A 26,855-nucleotide genomic window follows, 5' to 3' on the forward strand; every position below is an offset into this window, starting at 1 on the left:
CTAGCACAACTGCCTGAACGAATTAATTCGTTTCTTCCAGACAGTTGAGTGAATCTGACAGAGATACAAGGCTGCAATTCAACCTGGAACAAATTCTTCGTAATTTTTATTCATTAGAAATTGCAAAGGAGTGTTCTGCTGAAATTTATATAAAAATCATCAAAATCGGTATGGTAGCAAAGGAGTTATGAAGAGTTTGCCTCGAGGCGGTTCCCAACAAGACATTTTAGTTAAAACTAAAAAAAAATATCAAAATCTGTGTACTAGAAACGGAGTAATGACTATCGTTTCAATTCAATGTCTCTCACTCGTTTTCCATATCATTTTTTGGTCCTTCGAGCCGGATTTAATTCAGTAACTCGACTTCCTGGAAGAATTTTTTTGTTTCTCTCAGACACTTCAGAATATTAAATGATACGACAGAGATAAACGGCCAAATAGCTGAACGAATTTATTTACTTCTTCCAGGCAGTTGAGTGCGTCTGACAGAGATAAAAGGCTGAAATTCAAAGGTCTTGACGAACTTATTCGTTTCTTCCAGGCATTTGACGGCATTCGATCTTCTGACAGAGATAAAAGAGTGTAAGAGGCTCTAGCACAACTGCCTGAACGAATTACTTCATTTCTTCCAGGCATTTGAGTAAATCTGACAGAGATACAAGGCTGCAATTCAACCTGGAACAAATTCTTCGTAATTTTCCTTCGTTAGAAATTGCAAAGGAGTGTTCTGCTGAAATTTATACAAAAATCATCAAAATCGGTATGGTAGAAAAGGAGTTATGAAGAGTTTCCTCAAGGCGGCTCTCAACAAGACATTTCAGTTTAAACTGAAAAAATCATTAAAATCTGTCCACTAAAAACGGAGTTATGACTATCGTTCCATTTCAATGTCTCTCACTCGTTTTCCATATCATTTTTTGGTCCTTCGAGCCGGATTTACTTCAGTAAATCGACTTCCTGGAAGAATTTTTCTGTTTCTCTCAGACACTTCAGAATATTAAATGATACGACAGAGATAAACGGCTCAACTAGCTGAACGAATTTATTTACTTCTTCCAGGTAGTTGAGTGCATCTGACAGAGATAAAAGGCTGAAATTCAAAGGTTTTGATGGACTTATTCGTTTCTTCCAGGCATTTGACTGCATTCGATCTTCTGACAGAGATAAAAGAGTGTAAGAGGCTCTAGCACAACTGCCTGAATTAATTAATTCGTTTCTTCCAGGCAGTTAAGTGAATATGATAGAGATAGGCTGCAATTCAACCTGGAACAAATTTTTCGTAATTTTCCTTAATTATAAATTGCTCAAGTAAATATCTATGGCTCTGGTAGCCACATTTTTCTAAATTTTCACTTAAAATGTGTGCAAAAAGGCATTTTACTTAAAACTTAACAAAACATTAAAATCTGTCCACTATAAACGTAGTTATTATAATTTTTTCCATATATCTCTCGTTTTTGACATCATTTTATGGCCCTTCGAGCCGGATTTACTTCGGTAACTTATCTGTCTGAAAGAATGTTTTTGTTTCTCTCATATAGATGAGTATATTAAACCATCTAAGAGAGGAAAAAGCCTCAGCACAACTGCCTGGACGAATTTAGTCACTTCTTCCAGGCAGTTGTGTGAATCTGACAGAGATGAAAGGCATAGAGAAGCTGCAATTCAATTGTCCGGAAGAACTTCTTCGTTTCTTCCAGGCAGTTGACTGCATTCAATAATCTGACAAAAATAAACGAATATCAGAGATTTTAGGTCAATTCCTGAACGCAGCCTTTTATCTGACAGAGATAAAAGGCTGCAATTCAATTACCTGCAAGAACTTTCTCGTTTTTTCTAGGATATTGGCTGCATTCCATCTTTTGACAGAAATATATAAGTGTCAGAGGCTTTAGCTTAACTTCCTCAATGAATTTATTCACTTTTTCCAATCTGACAGAGATAAAAGGCAGAGACAGGTTGCAATTTAACTGCCTAGAAGAATTTCTTCGTTTCTTCCAAGCAGGTGACTGCATTGGATTTTTTGGCAGAGATAAAAGAGTGTAAGATGCATCAGCTCAACTTCCTGGACGAATTCATTCACTTTTTCCAGGTAGTTAAGTGCTTCTGACAGAGATATAAGGAAACTGCCTGGAAGAATTTTTTCGTTTCTTCCTAGCAGTAAACTGCAGTCGATCTTTCGATAGAGATAAAAGAGTGTAACATGCTCCTGCTTAACTGCCTGGACAAATTTATTCACTTCATGAGTGCATCTGACAGAGATATAAGTGTAAAAAATATGCACTCCTGGAACGCAGGTGTTATATTATACAATTTTTTATGGCTTTCCTATGGGAAATAAAAAATGTCGATAAAAGACTTTTTTGATAGTCTGTCCTTCACCAATTTATAATAAGAACGTTTTTTTTGAATCGGCCAAGTTTTTGAAATTTGCGCGCTAGTTTTGTCCGACCGAATTCTCTTGACGTTCATTAAAAAGATGAATCTACCCTGATTTATTGATCATTATTTGGGTCCTTCGAGCCGGATCGGTGACATAACTAATAACGTCCTCGTAACTTCCGCGACCGAGAAGACGACGATGACACTAATTCCAGATTCATCCCGAAACTATCTCACTCCTGTTTCCTCCCTCGGTTCAAAAATTCCGAACCCGAAGCTCGGTGCCTCGGAGAGGTCGTAAAAAATCGCTGAAAATGTTCGCCGGAGGCACTTTACCCCCGGTGGAAACGCCAAGAATTGAAATTCTCCGGCATCAGACACTGCCGTAGTATTTCGCCGTAATAGCGCGACAGAACATTATGGACGGAATTCTTAGTGTTATGGTAAGTATTTACGAGGTTCTGCTGCGTCCCATCGGGGAAGGGGGGGGGAGGAAGATTTTCTTACCCTTTTTTTAAAGCGTACTTACCGTTATCAGTGGCGTACGTCGCCCCTATAAGGACACTAAGCAGGATGCTACGGAGCACTGCCATATCCCTTAATAGTCCTTCCGAACACTACCGAACTTCACAAGGCATTATCTTGACCCAGGACGCCCTGTACAAATGTTATTTTAGTGTCGGGATTGTTCCGGTAGGAAAAAAATTGGTTCGAATTTCAAATTTCCTGAATTCTGATTTTTAAACTGATTCTGGGGGAGCGAGCGAGCGAGATCGGCGTCGAGATACGGCAGGATTTCGGTCTGATTGCTGATAAACCTGAAATAGAAAAAATATGGTAACGATGGAACGTGATGATTTATTTAAAAAAAAAATCAAACCGTTTAAGAGTTCTTCGAGGAGTTCTTCAGCCTGGAAAGCTTCAGGTGTTTTACAATTATCATCCACAAATAAATGCTAAAAACTTTCATAGCTTGGAAGTTACAGCCACGTGCTTCTGTAGACTCTATGGGTGAGTAACTTCTAAAATCATCAAATAATTTCCACCTGAAAGAGCCACACTTACAAGTTCCAAAAAAAAAAAATAAACATTTGGTAGAGCACTTCTTGCATGTGAAACCTATTAGTTCTCAGGCCGGTAATACAACTTATAAACTCCGTGGCGGATAAATAAGCGGCAAAACTGTGGAAACTTCGCCCCCGTTGGAAGTTTCCATCTTTCCAACTTGTCTGGCACAATGGATAATAAAGCATATTCAAGGCGCACATCTGCGCAACGATATGATTTATGCAGACAGCACGGGACCCCGCCATATATATACGCCAGTACAGTAGACAAGATGTCAAACGGTGTATATCAGTGTTTCGAGATGACATCTATAAATCTATAATTCGGCCTGATTGGGCCTGAGCGAGTCAATTACCCGACCAGAATGGATGGGAATTAATTATCTGTATACAGATGCTTAATCCTAATGGGGTCTGTGTACCGTTTAGCTGGAATAGGCCACGGTTAAATATAATGTAAGTGGTGGTTGTGTTACTGGATGTACCCGGAGGAAGCTACAGATTTGGATTTTCCGGTAAAATCCAGAAGTGTTTTTTATTGAGTGTTAGAGGCGGTCTGAGAAAATATGAGTTTTTTTTTAATGAGGGGTTTTTCGCAATTTTTTCCCACTATAAAATCGAAATTTATTTTTCAGAAGATAGTTCTTGTTATCCTTAACAACTTTTATTTGAAGCATTTTCCTCTCAGCCCCATACATTTTCTATAAATGAATTTAAAGTGCCAAAAATCATGTGGTTCTGGAACGCAGCTATTATATAAATTATACTATTTTATTTTTCCTTGGCTTTCCTATGGGGAATATACAGTTTCAATATAACTCTTTTCTAATAGTGTGTATGGACACATCAATGTGCAGAAATAATTTTTCTTAAATGAGACCCTTGAGGCAGTTTTGACCAAGAATCACAAAAAACGTCAATAACTTCTTTCCTGATCGTTTTTTGAAAAAAATTGTTAAATTAATGTTGTTTTGAAAAAAAATACATCCATTGCAACAATTGAAAAATGTTAATTCTCCATATATTTTCAAAAAATCGAGGTTTTTCATGATTTTCTTTCACTTTATGGAAAATAAAATCAAAACTCTTCTCTGTGGGTCTAGGTTTTATTATTCTGAATAACTTTTATCTTAACTATTTTTCTATTAGACTCACAGATTTTTAATAAAAAAATTAAAAGTGATTTTTTAACCTTTTAATTTTGGAATGCGAGTAGCATAATTCACTCGAATTTTTAATTTTTTCTTAGCTTTCCTATGGGAAATAAAGAATTTTGACAGAGGTTTTTTGATTGTCTTTTTATGAGCAATATATGGGAATTTTTTTTTCCATTTTGCCAACTTTTCAAAATTTTCTCAATTTCCACAGGCAGTTTTGGCCAAAAATTTAAAGAATGCCAATAACTCCTTTTCTCTTCGTTAAAAAAAAATAAAATTCATTTTGTTTTATGCTTAAAAATTATATCAATTGCAATAACTAAAAGATCAACATTTTCTAAACATTTCCAGAAAATACCCTTTTTTGGTTGAGAGGTTTTTCATGATTTTCTTCCACTGTATGAGAAATAAAATCAAAACTATTTTTTCTACGTGTAGTCCTTGTTAATCTGAACAACTTTTGTCGTAACTATTTTCTTCTTAGACCCACAGACTTTCCATAAAAAGTAAGTTTTTAATAATATTAACGGGTGTACCCTTTTCAATTTTGGAATGTAGATGAATGACACTTTTTTACTTGTTCTTAGTTGTTCTATGGGAAATGGAGAATTTTGACATAAGAGTTTTTTGATAACCTTTTTATGAATAATATGATGGCAATTTTTTTTTTCGATTTTGCCAAATTTTCAAAAAAATTTAATTTTCTAGACAGTTTTGGCTAAAAATTTAAAAAAAACGCCAATAACTTATTTCCTATTCATTTTTGAAAAAAAAAATTGTGATACTTTCCGTTTCGCTCTTTGACATCCACTGCAAAAATAAAAAAATTAAAAAGTCCTATACATTTCGAGAAAATTGAGTTTTTTTATTATTCGTTTTTCGCAATTTTCTCTCACTGTATGGAGAATAAAATAAAAATTTCCTTGTTAAAAGATCGCTCTTATTACCCCCAACAACTTTTATCTGAAGTATTTTTATCTCAGACTCACACCGTTCCTATAAAAGAATTTACAGTGTGAAAAATCATGTTGATTCTGGAACGCAGCTGTTAATTTAATATATAGTATTTTATTTTTTTATAGCATTTCTATGAGAAATATGGAATTTTGATATAAGACTTTTTTGATCGTCCCTCTGTGATTAATTTAGAGCTGAAAAAAATTCTGGAATCGGTTAACTTTTAAATATTTTTCAGGCCACTTAAGGCAAATAACTTCTTTTCTGTTCATTTTTGAGAAAACTGTGTAATACACTTTTCATTCTAGATTATTCAATCCTTATTCATTGCAATCCTAAAAAGTCAAATTTCCCTTATAATACCTCGAAATTGCAGAATGTTCTACTACCACCTGCAACTGGCTCCAAATGTGCGCCTCGTTAAAGAATGTTTAATATGAATCCGTGGGGCAACTTTGGGCCTTCGACACCTCCAGTTTATTTGATTACAGTCGCTCCTCCCATCAGAGCCAAACGATTAATTTCATATTATGCACCGTGGCAAAAAGTCCCCGACATATTTCATCCCGACATATTGGAGGCAGCGGTCGCAGTTTAAATCGAAAGGCGTTCATTTGGCGCTTTGATAGGAATCTCATTCGGGGAAACACTAATTTAAATTATTGCCTGTAATCTGGAGAATTATGTGCGAGAGGGGTTCGGCGACAGCGGCGGCGGGGTTTATTGATGATTTTAAGAGTTAAATCGCGGGATTTATCGGTTTTTCCACGCTAAACTTAAATGGCTTTTATCTTTTTAACCATTAAAACTCGCCTCCTATCGCGGTTATGGCTCGCTTGGGCTAATGCGTTTACCCTTAATGGCCTTATTGTCCGCACAGGTATAGTCGTCGCCTTCCAATTTGAATATTTCAAAAATTAGAAATTTAGCCTAAGAGACCGCCCCGAAATCCTTATAGGAGGCTCTTAGATTCCATTTCCTCACCCTGGATCGGCCCTCAAAGTGATAAAGCTCGAAGATTCTAACAGAAGGAAACAGCGTTTTTCCAGACCCCGTAAATTCCTTAAGAGAAAAAATAAAAGCAAGAAAATAAACATGAATACTGTTTCGCATTAGGGCCGGTATAGGGACGGTGATTATTTTCCCGTGATTCTTCTGCCCCGCGCGTTTCCTATTTTCCTTCGCTTTTTCTCTTTTTTCCGACGGCGAGATAATTGAAATCCACCGTAATAAATTCGTTTTCTCCAGGTAAATGTAATTTATTTTTACTTAATGGAGGGGACCCTCTGTTTTTGTTTATTCTGCCGTGCCCCCCTCCTGATGTTGATTCGTCTTGTTCTTTTCACTGCGTTATTAATTCGGATCGCTTCGGGTAATGAACTTCTTTTTTAAATAAAGAAATACGCCTTCATTTCCCTCTCCTTCTCCAGTTCCTTCACTTCTTCAGATTCACACATTGACATCATTTGGACAATATTCACCCTGGCACAGATTTGCAGCACGCGCATTAAACCGCATTGACTGAGCAAGATATTCAACAAGGCAGGAACATAAATATCTTCCACCATAACATACAGAAAACTTGGGCTGAATCCCATAGAGGCAGATTCTTCGATAGACCGCTAGAGCCTCAGGTTAAGGATGGATATCTCTTAAGCGGATTGAATAACTGCATTGAAATTAAGCAAGTTATTAGATAATATACCATTCAAAGTAGAAGTAAAATTATTTTAAAAAATTCCGGTCCTAACATACAGAAAACTTGGGCTGATTGCTATAGAGGCAGATTCTTCGACGGACTGTCAGAGCCTCAGGTTAAGGGTGTATATCTCTCAAGCCAATTGAGAAATTGGATTGAAATTAAGCGAGTCATTAGATAATATACCAGCCAAAGTAGAAGCAAAATTATTTTAAAAAATTCCGGTCCTAACATACAGAAAACTTGGGCTGATTCCTATAGAGGCAGATTCTTCGACGGACCGTCAGAGCCTCAGGTTAAGGGTTGATATCTCTCAAGCGGATTGAGTAACTTGATTTGAATTAAGCGAGTTATTAGATCAAAGACCAGCCAAAGTAGCAACAAAATTATTTGAAAAAATTCCTGTCCTGACATACAGAAAACTTGGACTGAACCCGTAGAGGCAAATTTTTCGACATTTACCAATTTTTTTCGGAACTTAGACCAATTTTAGCCTGGGAACCTAAGCAACTATAAAATTTAGTTCATTAGCGAGCTCTACAGCTCAAAAACCTTAGGGATTCGTCTCTTTTTAAGACATAATTTGGACAATATTCACCCGAATATAGCCTGGCACAGATCCGCAGCATGCGCATTAAACTATTTTCGATACACACAACCATAAATCCGTGACGGTTTAACGGCATCCTTGTAAATAAGTAAATTATAAATCAGCCCTCCTCGCGGGGTTGTAAAAGTCGTTAAATGCTACTCTTTAATGAGGAATATACACATAAAATGTTGAAAACCTCGCCCGGAGGCGGGTCTATCGTTTATGGCGTTTTACAATGTTGTTTGCACGTTATTTGATTAATAATTACACGCTTTCCTGAGTTATGGCCCGCCGAAAGATTTATATTTACGAGGCTCATTTTGCGCCCGAAGGTGAAGTTTTATATTAGGCAACTATGGATTACATCACACGTTCAGACAAGATATTCGACAAAAAAGGAACATAAATATTTTATTAAATTCCCCCCTTAAGCCAAAACCTCAGGTTAAGAGTGGATATTTCTCAAGCGGATTGAGTAACTGGATTGAAATTAGGGCGAGTTATTAGAAAACATAACAGTCAAAGCAGAAGCAAAATTATTTTAAAAAATTCTCCCCCTGACGTACAAAAACTTGGGCTGCAGATAGTTGCAGCAGATTTTTCGACATTTACCAAATTTTTTCGAAAATTAGAGCAATCTTAGCCTGGGAACCTGAGCAACTATAAAATTTACTTCATTACCGAGCTCCACAGTTCAAAAAACTTAAGGATTCGCCTCTTTTTAAGACAAGCGGCTTGGCGGTCGGTACGGGGTACATAATTAAACGTATAATTATACTACCGAGACAAATACGGATTGGTCGGAGGTTATCAATGGATAATTTCATAAAACCCCCTTAATAGGGGGCGGTTCAGGGGGCCCATGAGCTAATCCGCATGTGTCTGACCCAGAAATCCGGCGTTCCGCGTTATAAAATAGGAAAATAGACACTAAAACAGAAACTGAAATTACCCGAATGCGGCTGCAGAGATAACGCGGAAATCGTCCAGGTTTTCCACTATTGTACATGAACGATTTCCCCGGTGCAGGTGGTTTATTGTGACGTTCCTTTTTTCTCTGTCGGCATTAAAACCCAAAAACATCCGTCTGTAAAGTTTCCCCTGCGCCAGTTTTTTTTATTTTGTAGTCGAGTTTCATCTGTTTTTCACTGTTGAGCCACAATATTGGCCCCGATCACGGAAACTTTAAAACGCCTCGATACTGAACAGGTTTGAATTAAAAAGTGGTAAAGTTTCACATACAAGCGAGACATTGCCTTATTTAAAACTCAATTTATGGGTGTTTGAGTGGCGTGTTTCCCTCCTAAAAATGATAAAACTCTCTCGATAAAAAACTTAAAACGTAAAGTTTCGAAACCCATCGAAAGTTTTCCGGGACGCAACAAGGAGTTTTATCTGGTCTCCGCCACATTATGCTGATTTCCCTCCTTATTTTACGACGCTGCGGATCAGACTACTCGTGTGAAAACCCTTGGGAAATGCGACGTTGTCGCGTCGTACTGTTTAGGGAATCGGATTGAAATTAGGCGAGTTATTAGTTGGTATACCGACCGAAGCAGAGATAAAGTTATATTCAGAAATTTAAAGCAGTAACGTACAGAAAATTTGGGCTGAATCTCATAGGGACGGATGATTACATAGAGCGCCAAAGAGCCTCAGGTTAACGCTTGATATCTCTTAAGCGGATTGAGGGATTGGATTGAAATTAAACCAGTTACTAAATAATGGACCAGGCGAGGTGCCAACAAAATTATTTTATTCAATTTTATTTCTAACATAGCAAAAACTTGAGCATAAGTTTTTATGCGAAGCTTTATGACTAATAGGAGGTTTGATGTTTTTTTTTCGGAAATGTGACCAGTTTCGGCCTTGGAACCTAAGCAAGGATCAAATTTAGTATATTAGTGAGCTCCACAGTCAAAAAAAAGTGGAGCTTCGCCTATATTTTAAGGGATCGGCTTGCCGTAAGGAAGGGTGTTATTAATTTTAACTCTTACATAGCAAAAATTCGAACATAAGAGCTTTGATGTTTTTTTTTCATAAATCGGACCAGTTACGGCCTTGGAACCTAAGCAAGGATCAAATTTAGTATATTAGTGAGCTCCACAATCAAAAAAAAGTGAGGATTCGCCTATATTTTAAGAGATCGGTTTGCCGTAAGGAAGGGTGTTATTAATTTTAACTCTTACAATGCAAAAAATCGAACATAAGGGCTTTGATGTTTTTTTTTCATAAATCGGACCAGTTACGGCCTTGGAACCTAAGCAAGGATCAAATTTAGTATATTAGTGAGCTCCACAGTCAAAAAAAGTGGAGCTTCGCCTATATTTTAAGAGATCGGCTTGCCGTAAGGAAGAGTGTTATTAATTTTAACTCTTACATAGCAAAAATTCGAGCTTAAGGGCTTTGATGTTTTTTTTTTCAGAAATCGGACTAGTTTCGGCCTTGGAACCTAAGCAAGGATCAAATTTAGTATAGTAGTGAGCTCCGTAGTCAAAAAAACTGGGACTTCGTCTATATTTTAAGAGATCGGCTTGCCGTAAGGAAGGGTGTTATTAATTTTAACTCTTACATAGCAAAAATTCGAACATAAGAGCTTTGATGTTTTTTTTTCGGAAATTGGACCAGTTACGGCCTTGGAATTTAAGCAAGGATCAAATTTAGTATATTAGTGAGCTCCACAATCAAAAAAAAGTGGGGCTTCGCCTATAGTTTAAGAGATCGGCTTGCCGTAAGGAAGGGTGTTATTAATTTTAACTCTTACATAGCAAAAATTCGAACATAAGAGCTTTGATGTTTTTTTTTCGGAAATTGGACCAGTTTCGGCCTTGAAACCTAAGCAAGGATCAAATTTAGTATATTAGTGAGCTCCACAATCAAAAAAAAGTGAGGATTCGCCTATATTTTAAGAGATCGGCTTGCCGTAAGGAAGGGTGTTATTAATTTTAACTCTAACATGGAAAAAATTCGAACTTAAGAGCTTTGATGTTTTTTTTTTCATAAATCGGACCAGTTTCGGCCTTGGAACCTAAGCAAAGATCAAATTTAGTATAGTAGGGAGCTCCGTAGTCAAGAAAAACTGGGACTTCATCAATATTTTAAGAGATCGACTTGCCGAACGGAAGGGTGGAATACAATTTTGTGTTTCTACCTCGTTATTCATGCAGGGCTCGCATGTTCGCTCTAATAAGTTCGGCGGTTAATTATTTAGAACCGGATGAAAGATAAAGTGAAACAGTGCAGCCAACCCCGGTGATTTACGGTAATCCAGTATTCTTGCAGCGGCAGCAGGAGCAGCAACGTTCTAGTTAATACACTAAACGGCGCTATTCTAATTTCCGCCGTGCACCTATGCAATGAATTTATTACTCCCGAAGAGTTAAACTGGATTAAGGAAGTTTACCATCTCGCGGAGAGAAACTGATTTTATTCCTGCCGGTTTTTAAAGGAAACCTGGCGCCCTACACAAAACTAATTCAAGTAAATGACTTCAATAAACGGGTCGTAAGTTCCCCATTCCTCCAAAAAACAAATATTCGCATTCCGGAACATCCTCCGGGTGTGACGCCCGCGGTAATAACGTCGCTCTTCCGTATCGTTTCTTCGGTGGCTCCGGGACGCCGATTACCCCATTTATCTCCGCGGAGGCAGGTGTCATAAAATTAGCGCTCCGCCATTACTAACCGGGTGTCACGTGACAAATATAACCATCGGGAAATTAGCGGCGAACTGTTCAGCCCTAGTTTCTTATGGTTTCACTTTTCTTCCCCCACGTTGCCTCCGGCCCTTCTTTTTGGTAATTCGTTGAACGTTGAAGGAGAAAAGGGTTGGGATACATTTTCTATCATAAATTTTTAACGGCTTAAGATAATTCAAAGAGTGTTACAGAGTCTTCTAGGGCAATATCTAAGAAATCGTTAGAGATATAAAACGTTATTATAGGTTTAATATTCCAGGACTTATCCGGACTCGTAGCAGCCCACCTCCAAAGGAGCGAGTTGCTTTTAGTGCAGAGACATTTTTTTAAGATAACTCTAAAACTACTAAAGGTAATTTAAAAAAAAATCAAAATCCTTTAGAGCAATATATTGGCAATCAATAGAGATATAAAACGTTTTTACATCTTGCATATTCCAGAATTTATCCTGAGTCATAGAGACCAACCTCCGAAAGGTCGAGTTGCTCGTAGTGAGTAGACATTCACATGATAAGTCTAAGACAAATTGAGATAATTTAAAACGATTTTCACTGTGGCCTAGCAGGATGCTTAAGGATTAATTTAAGATATAAAGTATCTTTGTAGCATAAATATTCCAGGATTTATCCAAAGTCATAGACACCACCTTCTCAATGTAAAACGAAATATTATGAAAGAGTCTTGATTTCTAGTCTGGAGCCACTTAAGTACCTGGAATAATTAAATCTAGATCGTCTCAAGTAATTCAAATGCCTGGAATGAGACCCCAAGTTATCCAGAAATTTTTGGAGCCACTCCTAAGCAACCAGTGTGTCATGTACCATCCAGTGCCAGAATTAATAACTTTGAATCACTCGAGAGGGGTCAGAGTGCCTGAAAATGGCCTACATGATATAAATTCATCATAAGGGATGCAATCCCTCGTATTTTCAGACATCCATTCATAAATCACATTTTTTAGGGATACAAATAGCGTTTTACGTCTGCCGTACGTCCCGATTCTTGTTTGCTTGTTTTTGTTACGTGCCAGCGTACATTTTCGCATTTTAAAAAATGGCCGAGCAAGGAATGACGTAATGGGTATCCAGTTTTTGTTTTTTTTTTTTTGGAAATTGCCAGTTTTTGTTTATCGGCCCGTAAAGTCGCTGATAAGGGAGACGCATGCATTTCCAGGTTAGCGATATTGAGGAAATCGAGTTTTTTTTTTGGAAAATAAATCGCGGGGGGGGGGGGGTATTGACTTCCCTTATCGCGTTTTAGTCACATAAATCTATTGGACGATTGTTTACCGTTGGTTTCGATTTATTATCTGGTTAAAAGCATCAAAAGTAATTTCCTAAAGGTGAAAAACGAGATTGATATCGGGGATTTAATAATCAAACACCCCGGGTGGTCTGGGGGCTTATTCCCGAGGCCACTTAGGGGTTGAAAATGTCGTTTTTCATCATTAAATGCCTTTAATAGGGAGCCTTATGGGGTTTACACCTCCAGAAAGCCCATTTGCATCAGTACGATTAAAAAAGAGGTTTTTGGGCCTCTTTAGGCTGCTCCTTAGTAACTCACTGGGTTTTGGAGCCTCATATATCAAAAACTCTTGTTCCAATATTTTTCAAATTAAGCAAAATTGGTAGAAAAATTATTTCCTAATGATTCAGTGTTTATTTCACTTTTCTATGTCAAGTACTTCCAGAGAAATCTCTGTTAGGGTCATTCTTCGTTGCAGGTACCCCTAGTTATTAAATATTCTGACCTCATAAATCTATTGGACGATTGTTTACCATTGGTTTCGATTAATTATCTGGTTAAACGCATCAAAAGTAATTTCCTAAAGGTGAAAAACGAGATTGATATCGGGGATTTAATAATCAAACACCCCGGGTGGTCTGGGGGCTTATTCCCGAGGCCACTTAGGGGTTGAAAATGTCGTTTTTCATCATTAAATGCCTTTAATAGGGAGCCTTATGGGGTTTACACCTCCAGAAAGCCCATTTGCATCAGTACGATTAAAAAAGAGGTTTTTGGGCCTCTTTAGGCTGCTCCTTAGTAACTCACTGGGTTTTGGAGCCTCATATATCAAAAACTCTTGTTCCAATATTTTTTAAATTAAACAAAATTGGTAGATAAATGATTTCCTAGTAATTCAGTGTTTATTTCACTCTTCTATGTCAAGTACTTCCAGAGAAATCTCTGTTAGGGTCATTCTTCGTTGCAGGTACCCCTAGTTATTAAATATTCTGACCTCATAAATCTATTGGACGATTGTTTACCATTGGTTTCGATTTATTATATGGTTAAAAGCATCAAAAGTAATTTCCTAAAGGTGAAAAACGAGATTGATATCGGGGATTTAATAATCAACACCCTGGGCGGTCTGGGGGTTTATTATTGGGGCTACTTAAGGGATAAAGGTGTCATTTTTCATCATTAAACGCCTTGAATAGGGAACCACATGGGGTTCACACTTCGAAAAAGTCTATTTACATCAGTATAATTAAAAAAGAGGTTTGTGGGCCTTTCTAGGCTGCTTCTCAGGAACTCACTGGGTTTTGAAGCCTGATATATCAAAAACTCTTATTCCAATATTTTTCAAACCAAGCAAAATTGGTAGATAAATGATTTCCTAGTGATCCAGTGTTTATATCCCCCTTCTATGTCAAGTACTTCCAGAGAAATTGGTGTTACAACCATTCTTTATTGCAAGTACCCCTAGTTATTAAATATTTTGGCCTTTTAAATCTATTGGACGATTGTTTACCATTGGTTTCGATTTATTATCTGGTTAAAAGCATTAAAAGTATTTTCCTAAAGGTGAAAAACGAGATTGATATCGGGGATTTAATAATCAACACCCTGGGCGGTCTGGGGGTTTGTTATCGAGGTCACTTAGGGGGTGAAAGTGTCGTTTTTCGTCATTAAACACCTCGACTGTGAAGCAACATAAAGTTCACACCTCTAGAAAGTCCATGTGCTTCAGTATGATTAAAAAAGAGGTTTTTGGGCCTGTCTAGGCTACTACTCAGTAACTCACTGGGTTTTGAAGCCTGATATATCAAAAACTCTTGTTCCAATATTTTTCAAACCAAGCAAAATTGGTAGATAAATGATTTCCTAGTGATCCAATGTTTATATCGCTCTTCTATGTCAAGTACTTCCAGAGGAATCGGTGTTACAACCATTCTTTATTGCAGGTACCCCTAATTATTAAATATTTTGGCCCCTCTTAGAAGGAAATTGCTCTACAGCTGACTGAATTTTCTTCTTTTCAATGATTTTTGGACATCCCAGCTGCAGGCAAGTTTTTAGTGTCTGTAATCGATTTACCAGGCATTTGCCAGCCGCCATGGGGGTAGTTCAATCATGTTAATTAGGCCAACTTGAACACAAGAAATGGCATCATCCCTTCGGAATGATTAATAGTTAAATCCCGTGTTGTATGCCTGTCAGCGCAATATTATGCAGTCTGGCAAAAAGCGCCCCTGGCGGCCGCACTGGATAACAAGATATCCAGAATATCCAACTTTCGCGTTTGTCCTTAGGGTGCGAGGGACCAGCGGGGATCCCTCTAAAGTTTAGCACTGGCGTTAGGATTAAGTGAATCGGGCTTAATGAAATTTGATGGTTTCACCCCTTTTAGGCCCTATAATTGATTATTTTTTAAATAAATATTCATATACAATGTTGCACCCCGGACTATAACCATCTCTGTCTTTTATGTTATGTATCGTATGGGGGCGCGTAATAAAAGATGGAGTTTACTACCCCCGCGGCCCCGTTTTTGCCAATAAACTCCGCGCTCTAACTCCATTTATCTTCCGAAATATGACTTTCATAAAACGCAAATTATCTCTCTCGGATCTGCACTAATAAACTGAAAAAGTATATATTTTCGCGGTTAACTTCCATTTTTATTTTAAAAAATGAATCGCGCGTCGTCGGCGAGAGGGGGTCGTTAAAATAATGAACTTCCGGTTTAAATTGGAATTTCGTACGAAAGAAAAGTGTGCGGCGCGGCCTACAGGTTGCCTTATCTACGATCTGCGTGTTTACAGGCGCTTATCGGGGCCCCACATACCCTCAATTCATATTTGAGCGCCCTAATAAAATAAATCATCACTTTTATTTCGTGGAAACACATTAAACAGCATTTGGGATTATCCAGAAGGGCTTGGGGCCGGGTTTATTCTTCAGGTGAGCTGAGGCAGGTCTTCTAAGGACTAAGGGGCTGGTTAGAGGCTAAGAAATTAAGGCTTGCAGTTACGGGAGGCTTTTCTGGAATTGGTTTCTGACTCATAGTCACGAAAAAACATGACTGCAATTACTTTTAAGCCTCCCAGGGATTTTAAGTAATAAATAATTTATTCCAGGCTCTTGTGATAGGAGTCTGTATGGTTTCAATGGCTGGTTTTCTCTAGGGAGCCTCTTAATGGCCTTCTGTGCTAATGCGAGGAAGAGAAAATGAGGCTGGTGGCTGTAGGAGGCTCTTTTGGATATCGAAAACTTCTGGATCTGGGTCTTATAATACAATTTCTGCTGTATAATAATAAAAAAATATGAGTAAAGCTACTTTTAAACCTCCCAGGCAGTTCAAAGAATTAATAATTTATTCCAGGCTCTTGTGAGAGGAATCTGTATGGTTTCAACGCCTGTTATTCCTCACGGAGCCTGCCTCTTAATGATTGTCTATGTTGAAGGCTAAAAAAATTATGCTGATGACTGTAGGAGGCCCTTTTGGATATGAAGAACTTCTGGATCTGGGTCTCATGTTAAAATTTTTGCAGCATAATTACAAGAAAATATAAGCAAAAGTAGTTTTAAGTCTTCCAGGCAGTTTAAATAATTGATGATTTATTCCAGGCTCTTGTGAGAGGAGCATGTATGCTTTCAATGCCTAGTATTCCCCAGGGAGCCTGTTGGTGGCTCTCTATGCTAATGTAAGGTTAAGAAAATGAGCTTGGAGGCTATAGGAGACTCTTTCGGATAACAAAAACTTCTATATCTGGGTCTCATCGTATAATTTCTGCATGCTTACAAGAAAACACGAGCAAATCTAATTTTAAGCCTCCCAGGCAGTTTAAATAATTGATTATTTATTATAAGCTCTTGTGAGAGGAGTATGTATGCTTTCAATGCCTGGTATTCCCCAGGGAGCCTGTTGATGACTTTTTATGCTACTGAGAGGCCAAGAAAATGAGACTGATGGCTGTAGGTGGCTCTTTTGGAATACAAAAAAGTCTGGATTTGGGTAAAATCTTCTAGTTTCAAATGCCTGATCATAAAAAAACATAAATAAAGGTGTTACAAAGCAATCTTCTTTAGCCCTCTTTGGGCTCTTGCGATTTCCAACTGCCTGGAAGTAATGATTTTATTTTTCAAAGTGCAAAATAAGTGAAACAATAGGAGCAAATCGAGTTAAAAAGTAATTCAGTTGCTACTAATGGAATGCAATAAAAACAAGCGAAAATTAATAAAAATTAAATGAAAAGGGCGAACGGAGGAGCGCCTTGACGCGATTCCTCGAACGGAATCGACGACACGGAAAATTTAATGAAGAAAACACTCGGTGCTCCGATAAAAATCAAAAGCGATTATCGCTCGCCCCGGCCCAGTTTTCCCGTTAACACGGAATTATTAGCGGAGGAATAAAAAAAAAATAAAAGGAAAAGAGAGAGAAAAAAAGGGAAACTTTCAATCTCGCCATTTAATTATGTCCTTCTCGGCCCATCTGCGACCAATACAATTTAAAAGTCAATGATTCGGTGACAGACGGCGCGCGGGATCCCGTCTTTGTGTCACACGCCGCCCTTTGTCTAAAGTTTTCCCGGGGAAACTTCGAGATTACTTGCCTGCCACGCTGCACAAATCGCTTTTTCCACCGATTTCGAAACTTCTGGTTTTTGGTTTTTCCCTTGATCGATTCGCAATAATTCAGGAGTTAAATGTATCAACATCGGGCACAGAAAAGAGAAACTTGAAAACTTTTGCGAGGCATCCGAAACCTGGAGGGAAGGGGTTAAGAACCTCACGTTCAGTAACCAGTTTCGTCCCGTTTAGTAGCGATGATTCTTAATTAACTTTCACCCCCCCATCGGGCGGGTAAATTAAACGTAAATTCTAAATGATCTTTTCCGGAATTCACCCTCGACAAGGCAGAAGCAGAGCATTCATACAAAACAGATGCATTTTTGATAAGTGCATTACCTCGCCCAGAGCGAAACTTAATTAATGAACCCATATATGAATCCGGTGGCCCTAAAATGCCCCTCGAAAATGAAATTACTGTTAAAATATTTAATGGAAGCTCCGGTGCGGACGCATTATTAAGTTTTTACAATTTTCCGTCTGTACGGTTTAATTTATAATAGGCACACAAAGAGTCTAGGAGTCGTTTTCTGATTATTGTCAATTGAATTAAAGCTGTAGCTCGAGTATTGATCTACATACAGATAATGAAAAAATCACTTCTTGACGTCGCTGGGACCTTGGAGCGTCGACCTGAGAGTCTACAGTTGATATTTCTTGATCTACTTAAGATACGATCATCAAATAATTTTTTTCTTAAAGAAAATTGCCTATGCAACAATTTTTGTTTAGATCTCTGAAACTGTAAACCTAATATTCGACGAGGTACTAGATCTATAAATTGGGGATCTCCTTAGTGACTAGCTCTGACACGAAAATCTTCGGTATCTTTCTTATTAAACCTTTCTTGATCACCACCAATAAAACATATGTATACAATAGCTCATCACCTATCCAAAGGTACCATAATTTTTTTTTCAGGATCACTGGTTCACAAGTTATCACCACTTAAGCTTTTCTTGACGTCACTTGGACTTTGGAGCGTCCACCTGAGAGTCAACAGTTGATATCTCTTGATCTACTTAAGCTACGATCATGAAATAAACTTTGTTTAAAAGAAAATGACATGAGCTACAATTTTTGTAAAAGTATTTAAAATTATAAACCTATTATTTACGGAGATACTAGATCTATAAACTGGGGATCTGCCTAGTAACCAGTTCTTACCCAAAAATCTCTTGTATCTCTCTTAGTAGACGTTTCTTGATGAGTACCATTAAAGCAAATTTATACAACAAGACATCACCTATCTAAGGTAGTCATAAAAATTTTCAATGGATCACTGGTTCACTAGATATCACCACTTAAACTTTTCTTCGCGTCACTTGGACTTTGGAGCGTCGACCTGAGAGTCTATAGTTGATATCTGTTGATCTACTTAGGATACATTCATGAAATAAACATTATTTGGAAGATAATTGCTTACGTTACAATTTTTGTAGGAATCTTTAAAACTGTTAACCTAATATTTAAGGAGATACTAGAACTAGAAACTGGCGACCGGCCTAGTAACTAACTCTGACCCCAAAATCTCGTGTATCTTTCTTAGTAGAGATTTCTTAATCATCACCAAAAAAAAAATGTATTTAATAAGACACCACCTATCCAAAAGTACCATAAAATTTGTTAACGGATCAGTGGCTCACCAGATATCACCACTTAAACTTTTCTTGATGTCGCTTGGACTTTGGAGCGTCAACCTGAAAGTCAACAGTTGATATCTCTTGATCTACTCAAGCTACGATCATGAAATAAGTTTTGTTTGAAAGAAAATGACATAGGCTACAATTTTTGTAAAAGTATTTAAAATTATAAACCTATTATTTACGGAGATACTAGATCTAGAAATTGGGGATCGACCTAGTCACCAGCTTTGTCCCAAAAATCTCTTGTATCTCTCTTAGTAGACGTTTCTTTACCATTACCATTAGAGCAAATTTATTCAACAAAACATCAGCTACCCAAAGCTGTAATAAAAATTTTCAATGGATCACCGGTTCACCAGATATCACCACTTAAATTTTTCTTGATGTCACTTGGACTTTGGAGCGTCAACCTGAGAGTCTACAGTTGATATCTCTTGATCTACTTAGGATACATTCATGAAATAAACTTTATTTGGAAGAAAATTGCTTACGTTACAATTTCTGTAGAAATCTTTAAATCTGTTAACCTAATATTTAAGGAGATACTAGATCTAGAAGCTGGGAATGTGCATAGTGACTAGCTCTGACCCGAAAATCTCCTGCATCTTTCTTAGTAGAGATTTTTTAATCATCACCAAAAAAACAAATTTATTCAATAATACACCACCTATCCGAAGGTACCATACAATTTTTTAACGGATCACTGATTCATCAGATATCAGCACTTAAACTTTTCTTGACGTCACTTGGACTTTGGAGCGTCGACCTGAGAGTCAATAATTGATATCTCTCGATCTACTTAAGCTACAATCATGAAATAAACTTTATTGGAAACTAGATCATGCATTCTGCGACCCTAAGACCCTCAATCGATCTAGAAGTTAAGTAATCTTCCTAGGGACGCCGATCGATGCCAACTAACGAAGCGTAATGTATATTTCCAGCCCAAAAGAAAACAACAATAAATTGTAATAAATGCACTGGAATAAACGAAAACTAGCCGCGATAGCCCGTCAGCCTATTTGATCCGCGCGATCAAATTTTGCACGTTTATTAACGAACGAAACAAAAAACAAAAAAAAAAAAAAACAAAACCCCAAACGAATATTGAATCGCAACTGAATGACGGGACGGATTCGATTCCGGCTGACTCTCTAAACCCGAAAACCTTTGATCGGCGGCATTTTCAACTGCCCGTTAAACATTTTCCAATTCCGTTAATGGAAACTGGGACTTTATTGTGTGTTTGCCTTATTTTCCCCTACCCGTTCGCTTTTGATTGTTTAAGGGCTCGATGATGATGATGATGTTTCAAGTGATTAGATGGATTTTTTTGTTGGGTAAATAGTGCATTTCTTCAGAGAACTTAATTAAAATAAACTTCATTTGATGTGAGATCCAAGCCTGGAAAAACAAAGTCATTTTTCATTCACTCAGGACCCACACACACAGTTTCTAGTACATTTAAGCTCCTTTACAAAATACTGCAGACAGTTAAGGTCCTTTCAGCAAATTCTTAATAAAATATGCCCTTTATAGGTAGGAAAGGGGGCAGGCTTCCCCCCCCGGTAAGTTACTGTTTAATAAAGGAGCAGAATTTTGCGAATAAACTCCATTAAAAGTTAATAAATAATTTCGACGTAACGAGGGCTTTCAGGTAGAGAGAGAGAGTGGAACAAAAGCCCTTAGACAGCGCAAAATCTTTCGGCTCCCGCCCCCCTCCCCCCCATATGAATTTTAGAGCAACTTCGGATTTCCTTTGAGGAATATTAGAATTGATTAGAGCGAGCTTTATGCCGAAGTTTTACGGTCCTATTGGCATCTTATTAAAAAAACAAGCGAAAACTCCATTATTTTGTCGATTCGCGATGAGGGCCTTTGGGAGAAACCCCTTGTCACGTCCCAAAAGACATCTATTACATTTTTTAGTCCGGTATGATGACTATAAGTCTCCTTTGTATTCCCTTGACACAATACCGAAACGTTTAGGCATCTTAAAGACTCAATTAGACTTACATGATCGTCATCGGGTCGTAATAAGATCATCGAGATCGATCTTTCAACGGACAATGGCGATATTTTAATGAGCGCCTTTTGTTATTGAAAGTTTTTCGATTAATTCAATCGATGTAATGGTGAGTGGGTGGATTCCATATGAGAATGTTTATGTCCCGTTGTATTATTTAAAAATTATTCTTTTTGGTTTACTGGGGGTTTCCAGAAGAACAGTAACAGGCCAAAAAATTACATTAATAAGTCTTATGGAGGAGGTACTATGTAAGTCTTTTTTTTTAATATGAATATATGCTTCACATTCAGGACCCTAAGGGGCCCATTTCCGCTTAACAAACAGAAACTTTTTCCCGATTTCCTGCAAACAACTGCGTTTCCTGAAAATGCCTTTATTTAAATTTCGTACATAACGCTGGAGGGAGGTGAGAGGGGTTAATAAAGTTGTAAAATCGAGGAAAATTAAGAAAGTTTCACAAAATTGGATCGCGAGCGAATATTTTAAATCGTTACCGCCACTACTTTCGGACTTTGTTTGTACACCGGAAATGCCGAAAGTTTTTTCCGATTTTTAATTCTGAAAAAGTCGAGTTTTTATTTGCGCCAGTTTTTCTGGAAATACTTTAATTAAAACAGCCGGAAGTATATGAATAAAACGTTACGATATCTCCGGGTGAAGGAGGGGGAGGGGATAAAACAAATGGCAGGTTTATTTTTGGGAAAAAAAAACGTCTTCTTACAATTTTTCAAAAAAACCATGAAGGAAACCTAGAAAGAAAACCAAGAAATCATAAATATCCATTGAAAAAGCACTTCTGGCTCATAGAAACTTTGAAATACTGAAAAAACCATAAACGAAATCCTAAATATTCTTTGAAAAAGGGCTTCTAGAATATGAAAACTTGGAAATTTTGAAAAAATAATGCAGGAAATCTTTAATATTCATTGAAATATTACTTCTAAAAATGGAAACAAAGATTACAGAAAAACCAAGACAGAAATCATAAATATCCTTTGAAACAGAGCATCTAGCTCATAGAAACTTTAAAATTCTGTAAAAAAAATTTAAAAATATCATAAATATTCATTGAAAAAGAGCTTCTAGAATATGCAAACTTTAAAATCTAAAGCAAACCTTAAATATTCTTTAAAAAAATGCTTCTAGAAAATAGAAACTTAAAGATTACAGAGAAACCGTGAAAGAAATTTTAAATATACAATGAAAAAGTCTTCTAGAATATGGAAAATTGGAAATTTTGAAGAAATAATGTAGGAAATCTTTAATATTCATTGAAATATTGCGTCTACAAGTGGAAACTTAAAAATTATAGAAAACCCAAGACAGAAATCATAAATACCCTTTGAAACAGAGCATCTAGCTCATAGAAACTTTAAAATTCTGGAAAAAAATTAATATTAATTGCAAAAGGCCTTCTAGAATATGCAAACTTTGAAATCTAAAGCAAACCTTTAATATTCTTTGGAAAAATGCTTCTAGAAAATAGAAACTTAAAGATTACAGAGAAACCGTGAAAGAAATCTTAAATATACAATGAAAAAAGTCTTCTAGAGTATAGAAACTTTGTAATTCTGAAGAAACCATGAAGGAAACCTTCGATATTTATTGGAAAACTGCTTCCAGAAAATGGAAATTTAAAAATTATAGAAAATCCTTAATAGAAATCATGATGCCCGTTGAAAAAAAGCTTCTAGCTCAAGGAAACTTAAAAATTGTATAACAACCATGAAGGAAATTCTAAATATTCAATGAAAAATGTTTTGTAGAATATGGAAAATGGAAATTTTGAGGAAATCATAAAGGAAATTTTTAGTATTCAATGAAAAATTGCTTCTAGATAATGGAAACTTAAGGAATACAGAAAAAACAAGAAATCATAAATATCCATTGAAAAAGAACTTCTAGCTCATAGAAACTTTGAAATACTGAAAAAACCATAAACGAAATCCTAAATATTCATTGAAAAGGGGCTTCTAGAATATGAAAACTTGGAAATTTTTAATAAATCATGCAGGAAATCTTTAATATTCACTAAAATATTACTTCTAAAAGTGGAAACTTAAAATTATAGAAAACTCAAGACAGAAATCCTAAATATCCTTTAAAACAGAGCATCTAGCTCATGGAAACTTAATATTCTGGAAAAAATTTAAAAATTAATATTCATTGAAAAAGACCTAGAATATAGAAACTTTGTAATTCTGAAGAAACCATGAAGGAAACCTTCGATATTTATTGAAAAACTGCTTCTAGAAAATGAAAATTTAAAAATTGTATAACAACCATGAAGGAAATCCTAAATATTCAGTGAAAAATGATTTGTAGAATATGGAAAATAGAAATTTTGAGGAAATCATAAAGAAAACTTTTAGTATTCAATGAAAAATTGCTTCTAGATACTTGAAGATTACAGAAAAACCAAGAAACCCTAAATATCCATTTAAAAAGAACTTCTAGCTCATAGAAACTTTGAAATACTGAAAAAACCATAAACAAAATCCTAAATATTCATTGAAAAAGGGCTTCTAGAATGTGAAAACTTGGAAATTTTTAATAAACCATGCAGGAAATATTTAATATTCATTGAAATATTACTTCTAAAAATGGAAACTTAAAGATTACAGAAAAATCAAGACAGAAATCATAAATATCCTTTGAAACAAAGCATCTAGCTCATGGAATCTTTAAAATTCTGGAAAAAAATTAAAAAATGGAAAAAAGGAAATGCCAAAAGTTTTTTCCGATTTTTAATTCTGAAAAAGTCGAGTTTTATTTACGCCACTTTTTCCGAAAATATTTTAATTAAAACGACGGAGAGTATATAAATGAAACGTTAGGATATCCCCCCCTCCCCCTCCTTTCCACCTTCTTTTGTCTTATCTGGATCCTTATTACCTGAGGAGGCTCTGGATGTGCAGCCCTCGAATTATTTAATTAAAATTTGGCAAAAAGACAAAAGGGCTGGAGGGCCGAGGCAATTTGTTGCCTTTTAATTAAAAAAATAAAGTCGCTTTAATTAGGCAAATACAAGTGGAGGATTTTATTGGGGGGTTTGATTTTCAGTGTTGGATCCAGACGAATTAATTGATTTAAACCAGAAAAGAATACTGGGTTCTGGAAACTTCTAGATCCTGGAAGAAAACCTTCAATTGGTCTATGCAGAACTTTCCACAATAAAAAATCATGAAAAGGGAGCAGAAACAAAAGCGAAACTGGGGTTTTCCCCTAAGATAGCGATGCGGTGGGAAACCTGATCGGGTGGAAACTTTTTAAGTGTACTCCGGAGTAATTTTCGCATCGATATAAACGACTCGGTTTTTTCCGGAATTACCCCCCTCCCTCCCCCGCCCTATATACGCGTAACATAACCTGAGAGGGCCATCATAACTCCATCCAGAATTTCGCGGTATTAATGCTGCATTGCCGGGCTTACGGGCAAAGCGAATACGGTAAGTCACGGTTGGGGAAGCATCCTTTTGTTCGGCCGTATGCTTGCATAAACACGTGTGGTAATTAGGCTTTTCGCATTACCCGAATAAACCCGTTTAAATCTTCAATGCTGAATTAACCGGGAATGTCTAGTCGGCTTTATGCAGGATGGTGGGAAGGGGGGTAAGACAAAAGAATCCGTCTTGTTTTTGAGAAAAAAAAAACGTCATCCTTATAATTCGCTTTAAAAATCTGGACTAAATCTGCCTTCACCTCCTCCTGGTTGTTGATTACTTGTAGTTTCTCTGGAATATATCCATGAATGAATGCTAGAAAATGAAAACTTTGAGATTGACGAAGAAATAAGAGACCTTTGAAAAAAAGCTTTAAAAAGTGGAAACTTATCAATTCTCGGTAAGCTGTGAAAAAAAACTAAAATATCCTTTGAAAAATTACTTCTAGATTATGGAAACTTGAAGATTATAGAAAATCGGAAAAAATAATAAATTTCCCTTATGGTGGATGGAAACTTTGATATACTAAAAAAATTATAAAAGAAAACAAGGTATTCTTTGAAAAATGACCTCTCTAGAAAATGGAAACCTGAAAATCCATTGAAAAAGAGCTTCTAGATAATAAACACTTTGAAAGGAAAATAGAATGACATCTGGAAAATGGAAAACCTTATTATCCTTTGAAAAATGGCTTCTGGAAAACGAAAGTTTAAAGAGTATTTAAAAAATATGACAGAAAGCGTAGATATCCTTTAAAAAGGCTTCTAGTTCATGAAATCTTTGATTTTTTCAGAAATTCTTCAAAATAGAGCTTTAGCAATAAAGAGACTTTAAAATTCTCTGAAAACAATAAAAGAAACCTCTAATATCCTTTGGAAAATAGGCTCTAAAAAAGAGAAACCTAAAGATTATGGAAAAACCTTGACAGTAATCATAGATATCCTTTAAAAAGGAGCTTCTAGATCAGGAAAACCTTAAAATCTGAATAAATCTTGAATCATAAATCTTCATTAAAAAGGGTTTTCTAGCTCATGGAGACTTTGAAATTGTAGAACAACCATCAAGAAAATTTTAAATATTTATTGAAGGGCTTCTAGAACATGGAAACTCAAGAATTTTAAAGAAATTATAAAGATTACAGAAATCCGTTGAAAAAGAACTTCTAGCTCATGAAAAGTTTGAAATTGTAGAATAACCATGAAGGACATTTTCAATATTCATTGAAAAAGGCCTTCTAGAATATGCAAACTTTGAAATCTTGAAGAAATCATAAAGAAAACCTTTAACATTGTTTGGAAAATAAATTTTAGAACATGGAAACTGGAGAATCATTAAGGAAATCGTAGACGTATCGTTTGAAAAAGAGCTTCTAAAATATGCAAACTTTGAAACTATGAAAAAACCAAGGAGTAAACCTTTGACATTCATTGAAATATTGCCTCTAAAAAGTGGAAACTTAAAGATTTCAGAAAAACCAAGACATGTTTTGAAAAAAGGCTTCTAGCTCATGGAAACTCTGAAATTGTTGAAATAAAGGAAATTTCAAATATTTATTTAAAAGAGGTTTCTAGGTAATGTAAACTTAAAGATTCTGGGAAAACCATGAAGAAAATCTTCAATATCCTTTAAAAGAAGGCTTCTAGAACATAAAAACTTTTAAATTCTGGAGAAACCATAAAAGAAATCATAAATATCCTTTGAAAAATGGCATCCAAAAAATGGAAACTTAAAAATTCTGAGAAAACCATAACGGAAATCTAAAATATCCTTTGAAAAGATGCTTCTAGAATATAGAAAGTTTTAAAGTCTGGAAAAACCTTGAAGGAAAAATTAAATCCTTTAAAAAAATGCTTTTAAACCATGGATACTTTAAAATCTTAAAAGAAACCATTAATTCTCAAGAAACTTTTAATATTCATTAAGAAATTAGACTTTAAAAAAAATCTTTACAGAAATCAAAGATAATTTTTGGAAAATGGCTTCTAACTCCTGGAAACTCTGAAATTCTGAAGAAACCATGAAGGAAACCTTTAACATTGCTTGGAAAATAGATGCTAGAACATGGAAATGAAAAAACAAGACAGAAATTATAGATATCCTTTGGAAAAAGGCTTCTAGCTCATGGTAACTTTAAAATTTTGAAGAAACTATGAAAGAAATCATAAATATCCTTTGAAAAATGGCAATTTAAAAATTCTGAGATGATCATAAATGATATCTAAAATATTCTTTGAAAAAAAGAATTCTAGAACATAGAAACTTTGAAATTCTGAAGAAATCTTGAAGGAAAAATTAAATCCTTTGAAAAAAGGCTTTTAAATCATAGA

General features: G+C 36.0%; 1 protein-coding gene across 4 annotated transcripts in view; it reads right to left on the bottom strand.

Annotated features, from left to right (window-relative positions):
* The window catches only part of LOC126747344 (discoidin domain-containing receptor tyrosine kinase B-like), a 147,348-nt gene that overhangs the window by 110,783 nt on the left and 9,710 nt on the right, over window positions 1-26,855 (bottom strand). For 3 of the 4 annotated variants that reach the window (XM_050455905.1, XM_050455903.1, XM_050455906.1), the window contains exon 2: window positions 2,912-3,200. In XM_050455905.1, coding sequence (XP_050311862.1) covers window positions 2,912-2,975 — 64 coding nt within the window. In that variant the 5' untranslated portion in view covers window positions 2,976-3,200. Of the gene's footprint in view, window positions 1-2,911; window positions 3,201-3,262; window positions 3,388-3,447; window positions 3,596-26,855 lie in introns of those variants that run through there. The other variant, XM_050455904.1, reaches the window with a different exon arrangement.

Source organism: Anthonomus grandis, chromosome 19 (genome assembly GCF_022605725.1).
Source record: "Anthonomus grandis grandis chromosome 19, icAntGran1.3, whole genome shotgun sequence".
NCBI classification, from domain to species: Eukaryota; Metazoa; Arthropoda; class Insecta; order Coleoptera; family Curculionidae; genus Anthonomus; species Anthonomus grandis.